The 6,304-nt window shown below is 47.9% G+C and overlaps 1 protein-coding gene across 2 annotated transcripts in view; it reads left to right on the top strand.

Annotated features, from left to right (window-relative positions):
- The first annotated feature begins 3,828 nt into the window (after positions 1-3,828).
- Positions 3,829-6,304, top strand: part of EPC2 (enhancer of polycomb homolog 2) — a 106,900-nt gene continuing 104,424 nt past the window's right edge. Inside the window, exon 1 of one of the 2 annotated variants that reach the window (XM_030852816.2) lies at positions 3,829-4,285. In XM_030852816.2, the coding sequence (XP_030708676.1) occupies positions 4,133-4,285 (153 nt within the window). In that variant the 5' untranslated portion in view covers positions 3,829-4,132. Of the gene's footprint in view, positions 4,286-4,617; positions 4,766-6,304 lie in introns of those variants that run through there. The other variant, XM_060302463.2, reaches the window with a different exon arrangement.

Genomic DNA, 6,304 nt, shown 5'->3' with positions numbered 1-6,304 from the left:
CAAAGCTTATGGGCTGATTATTTTTGAGTCTGTCTGGACCCTTTGTGGAACTTGGGAAGTAAATCGTCAACTTATACACAAGGTGGCACCCTGTGATTCCAGCCAGGTCTGAGAGGAGCGCTGCTGCTGAGAGACAGAAGCACAGCCGCCAATTTTTATTTAGCATCTGGTTTTCCCACTGTGGGGAATATAAAGGTGGAAGTAGATGTTTGGCATATCACCTCTGAGCATAGCCTCTGTCCCCATGTCTCAAAGATTCAGAGTTGCCTCAGTAAAAGGGCACTGGAAGCAGGGGGCTGATTCCAGTTGATGGTAATGAATGCAGACCCCACATTCAGATTACATATGGAAAACAAGGAAGCTTTATTGGTACTGGGCTCATTCCTGGGAACATAAGGGGGAGGGGTGGGGATGCAGTTCACATACCAACCCAATTAACTTTCAATTGGGTTTGCCGAAATAAGGAGCCAATTAGAAAGAACGTGACATTTACAAAACTCTGGAGTAGTTGAATAGCAACTGTGTTTACTAGTTTTAAGGTTCCTTTCAAAAGGTAATTTGTTCATTATTTCGAAGCTGCCTGCCCTGATCGTAGTAGTAGTACGGGGAAGTGGAAACTGGACTATAATTTCAATTCTTACAGTTACTTGACCTTTCTAATTTAGAGTACATTTAGAAGTAGTTTTATTTTGATATAGCTTTAAAACTATTTCTAATTCTTGGGTGTTTATATATTACACTTGCTTGGCCAAATTCATGTCCTTTGGAATTGGTCCAGAGAATATTTGAAGTGGACTGATTTTAGAATGACTATATTCAGTGCATTGTATGTGGAAACTAAAATAGACTATTAGGCTGCACAATCATTTGAAACAGGTTTTGATAAAGACATTTTATAACAGGCTGTACTTCAAAAGTTGAAGAATATTTTCTGTTTTTAGCACTAACAAGTGTATGGGTATTCAACAAATAGATTAGAAATAAACTTTATGAAAAATAATATTTGTATACAAATAAAAGCTACTTTCCAAATGTGAAACAGAGGCATTCTGGTTTGGGCACTGAATTTGAAGCCAAGAAAACACAGGCTGTGTCTCACTTGAAAAGTGTATTATGTTATTTGCCTCAAACTGTTTTATTCCCAGCTCTATAATCATTGCCTACAGGGCAAGAGGAAAATGGAGATTTGGGGAAAAAAATCTGCTACGTGGTCAAAGAAAAAGAACAAACCAACAACTACTACAGCAAAAACCCATTCCTGTAATAGAATTTCAGGTTTCACAAAAGTTTCTTTGAATGGCTTTAACTGGTTCTAAAATTCCTAGGCCCAAAAAGAGGAAGCTGAAGAGCCAGTTAGGCCATAAGAGCAGATATTGGCAGCAATGGCTAGGTCAGGTGACAGGCTAAGAAGATATGTGAATTCCAAGTGGGAGTGGAATGGGGTCAGTATCACTGAATTTTTTCAGGGGATATCAGTCAACAACTATATAGTAGGTGCCGGCTATGCGTGAGGCATAGAACTGGGGATACTGTGATAAACAGAGCAGATGTTGGTCCTACCCTCCTTGAGGTTATTGCATCCTTAGGTTCTGGGTTATGCACTCTATTAGCCATTGGTTGGAAGGTCTCAGTAACTTGGATCAGCAAGTTTAGAATGATGAATGGTCAATAAACTGAAGAGCTTGGATAACAGGGTGGCATTGCTGAGAAAACAAGAGTTTTGGAGTCAGGCTAGACCTGGATTTGAACCTACTTCTTCAAGTTTATTATTGTTGAAACTTGGCAAACTATCTGTCTGAGCCTGTTTCCTTATTAGTAAAATTGTAATTGTAATTTCTTCACAGGGCTATAATGAGAATTAAGTGGGATTCTATTAAAATACAATTAATTGAGATAATAGATACACAGTACCCCTAGAGTGGCTGGTATATTATAGATACTCAGTATTTTCCTTCTTGAGAGAGAGTAGCAATAAATACAGGGAACAGAAGAAAGCTATCATTTCTGAACCTGAGAAGAGCCAGATGAAAGTACTGGATGACGCATTTCTTCAACCATTGCTTCCCCCCACCCCTCTCAGGCTTGAATCCAGGGCTGACCCCCTCCCAACAACATCTTGTTCTTCCTTGCAGAGAATTGGAACTGTTCCAGAGGGTAGCACTCGGATCAGGACATGCCCATAAGTTTGAGGAAGGTATTGCTTACAAGAAGTGAGTCACTGCACCTCCATTCTTTAGATGGAAAACACTCAAGCCCCACTAAAAGCCTGAATTTCTTGGCTGGGCCAAAGGGGTTAGACTATGCCATGCAGTCTATACCCACCATTTTGCCCTCAAAGCGGGAGGTGGAGAGAAAAGGGAGGACAGGAAGGAAAAAGATAGAAGGGAAGAAGTAGATGAGGAAGTGGAGGAAGAGATGGGGCTTTGATGTCCCATAAAAATGACAGTAGGAATAGGTTTTTTTCTATTCTGGATGTCAGCAAACCATCGACTTTTCTCTGAGCTAGGCAAAATACTTATCAATTATTAGAAAATGGCAAAATGTGTTACACTCTTCCTAGGGATTTTGTAGGAAAACTGTAATGCTTAAAGTCTAACCAAGGAACTCAGCTAAACGAGGTTGATGTCAACAATAGCTTGGTACTTATTTGAGTTAACTGGATTTTCTCTCCTCTTTAGAACTTTCTCTAACCGGTTCAGGCTAAAGAAGTCTCCTTTCTCTGAACTCTCGCGGCAGTTACGGCCTGTACGACTCATTTGGTAATTACTCATGTTCTAGTGCCTTGTATCGCCTATATAGTTTTCTTCAAGTGATAAACTTTTTTTTTTTTTTGCCGTCATTTATCTTTACGGCTGCCCTGTTCTTCAACTATTTAAATCTCTTGCTGTTAATCATCTGTCCAACCTTTCTGTCATCCCATCAATGTGAAAGCTGCACAGGGCAGGAACTATGTATCTCAAACTTCTTTGTGTCTTCCACAGCACCAATATTTTACACAGATCGGCCACGTTGGAAATGTGTGCTGCCTTGGTTAAATGCTATAAGCTTAATTTTTAAGAACTCTCATATTTTTGAAATCAGAAGTATCTATCATCCACTAAAGAATTCTATTAAGTTTGGGTGACAGGTTCAAGCGCACTTGTTGCATCTGGCAGCCTCAAGCGTTTTTCCTCATTGCCGTTAGCATCCTCCCGGCGAAAGCGAGGATGCCTTACCTTGGAGAGCTCTTTCGGTCAGGTACTAAAGAGAGGATGCGGGGAAGAGGGCTGGGACTGCGTAAGCGTTTTCCCGGCAGGAGAGACCCGGCAGGTCTGCGCGTCTCGGAGTGGGCAGAAGGAATGGACCTTTCGCACCTCTCAGGGATGTGCGAATTGGAGGATGCGAATTAGCCGGCGCTCGGGGCGCCTTGGAGATAAGCTCTTTATAAGTAGAGGCTCGGTGGGGCAGTTGTGGCTCCGGTTGACATTTTCCTTTCGCGCTCACAGACTTCTGCACGCTCGCGCTGCTCAGCGCGTCTGTGTTTTGCCCGGCACCGTCCTCCGGGGCACCCAGCGAGCAGGGTGGCGGGGCCGCGGAGGCAGAGGCGCACGCTCGGGGGCGCGGGTTAACTTGCGCACCTGGCACCTGCCACACGGCGAGAGCGCGGGCTGCCGAGCGGAACGCCGCCACCGCCCCCTCACCCGGAGCGGCCCGAGGCTGAGCACGCTCCCGCGGGCCGGCCGCGCCGCGGAGAGAGTGGGTGGGCAGGCGAGGGAGGGGAAGGGAGAGGAAGGAGGGAGGGAGGGAGGGAGAGGGCGAAGCGCGTCCCCGCGGCGGGGGCGCGCTCTCGCGCGGGCTGCCGGGATCGCTCGCCGCCGCTGTGGTAATGTCCGCCATGTTGGCCATGGCGCAGGGAGCGGATCGGGCGGGCGAGCGGCGGATCTAGTGTGTGGAAGCGGCCGCGGGCGGCGGGGGGCTGTTTTCGGGCGGGGTGGGCGCCCATGCTGTGGCCGGGGGCAGTGAGGAGGAGGAGGAGGAGCGGGCCGGCCGCGCTGCACTGAGGAAGGAGGTGGAGGAGGCGGCGGGAGTCCTCCCCCCCTCCCCTCCCGCCCCGCCGCCGCCGCCCGGGCTGTTCCTGTAAGGCGGGGAGACAATGAGTAAACTCTCCTTCCGAGCGCGGGCGCTGGACGCCGCCAAACCGCTGCCTATCTACCGCGGCAAGGACATGCCTGATCTCAACGACTGCGTCTCCATCAACCGGGCCGTGCCCCAGATGCCCACCGGGATGGAGAAGGAGGAGGAATCGGTAGGGACTCGAGTGTTTATTACCCCCCCTTCCCTCCTCCCCCCTCCCCTTTGTCAGTCGGGCTTCGCCATTCACAGAGCGCTTTACGCTCGCTGGAGGGCGCCGCAGCCGCTCTAACGCATGGGACCCTACGCCGGCGGAGTAGCGTAAACCCTCTCGGCCGGCGCAGCGCCCGCCCGCGGCCGCCATGTTGTTGCGTCCCAGTGTTGTGATTAGCTCGCAGCGCCGCTTACGCTGCCGTAAGGGGGCCTTGCCGTAAGCGGCGGCCCGGAATGGCGCAGGGGATGTTCTGGCCGCACTTGGCGTACGGCCTCTGTTTACCTTTTTTTTTTGTTCCCCCGGCGCGGGATGCGAGGGATCCTTTAACTAGGGAAGATTTCCACCCCACTTTTAGATTTAGTTTTGCATTGGGCTCTCTTTGAAATGACTTAACGGAAAGTAAAGCGCTTTCAAAGCAAACATCATCTTCCTTCTAGCAAGGTAATCCTCGCTCCCCGGCCCGCTTGGGTGCCCGGGATGGAGGTGTTGCAGCACTGCGGCGGGGGAGGGCGGGGGCCGCCACTACCAGCAGGATGTAGCGCTAGAAAGCCGCTGATCGGCTAGCTCCGCTCTGCGGAGCGAGTTCGTTCGGCCTGCCTAGCCGGGACGGCGCCCGCTCAGTGCGCGGCGTTAGAAAGGGACCGAGGATGTTCAGCTGCGAGCCGCCGGCGCTGCGCTGTCCTCGCGCCGCGTTCCGGAGAATTGTCATGTGCGTTGGGGGGGTGTCTTTTAGAAGTTGAGGACCTACTGCATCGAAATTGACAGCTGCATTTTTTATAACAACAGCAGTTTAGGGCAAAAATGCTTTTTCCCCCCGATGGGTTAAATTTTGGATACGGTTGAATTTCACCTGGCTTGACAATGTTTATGACTCTGGAGTGGTGTTACTTGCGTGCGAAGTTCATAGTAACTGCAACCTCAAGAATTTCTTCAATGAACCTGTGGTCCCGCCTTATTGTCAACCCCGGGTGTGCGTGGATTGGTTCTCTTGCTTCTGTGACTGTCAAAAGAAGGCCTGAGGTTTCTGTGATTGGTTTTCTCTTTTGACTATTAATATTGCAGGAAATGCTTTTATGCTTTTGATTGGCTGCTCGAGTGGTGACCTCATTATATTACCCTGTTATTACTACTTTCTGCTGTGATTGAATCACGTTTCTCGGTGTTTGTTTTTGAAAGCCTTGCACTTGCCGTAGAAAAAGTATGTCCTCAATATCAGATGAACATTCAACTTTCTAAAAAGTAAGCAAGATAAAAACCCAACATTTATGCTGAAGGTTTAGAGCTAAGTCAAATGTGAAAATTCTTTCTGTTTTTAAATAAAATTTATTTCTAGCTTAGCTCAATTTTCCATGGGAAAGATAATTAAAATAAGGAATAGTATGTACAAGAATTAATTTAATTGAGCTTTAAAAAACACAACTTGGGATTCCACAAAGTTACATTTCTATTAATGTTATTTCCCAAAAAGAAAGGTGGCTAATGAGTCTTTTTTTAAAAATTATTTTATTTATTTATTTTTGGCTTATTTAATTAATTTATTTATTTGTTGGGTCTTCGTTGCTGCGCGGGGGCTTTCTCTGGTTGCCGCGAGCGGGGGCTACTCTTCGTTGCTGTGCGCGGGGTTCTCATTGCAATGGCTTCGCTTGTTGAGGAGCACGGGCTCTAGGCGCGTGGGCTTCAGTAGTTTTGGCACACAGGCTCAGTAGTTGTGGCTCGCGGGCTCTAGAGCGCAGGCTCAGTAGTTGTGGCGCACGGGCTTAGTTGCTCCGCGGCATGTGGGATCTTCCTGGACCAGGGATCAAACCCGTGTCCCCTTCATGGGCAGGCATATTCTTATCCACTGCGCCACCAGGGAAGCTCATGAGTTTTAAAGTATCAATATTGTATGTAATTACTTGGACCCTATTATTTTGGTTTGGGAAGAACTTGAATCAAGAAACTTGTTCTAGAATGAATAGTTAGCCCCTGGAAGATATATTA

Source organism: Globicephala melas, chromosome 7, assembly GCF_963455315.2.
Source record: "Globicephala melas chromosome 7, mGloMel1.2, whole genome shotgun sequence".
NCBI lineage: Eukaryota > Metazoa > Chordata > Mammalia > Artiodactyla > Delphinidae > Globicephala > Globicephala melas.
This window is presented reverse-complemented; position numbering and strand designations above follow the sequence as displayed.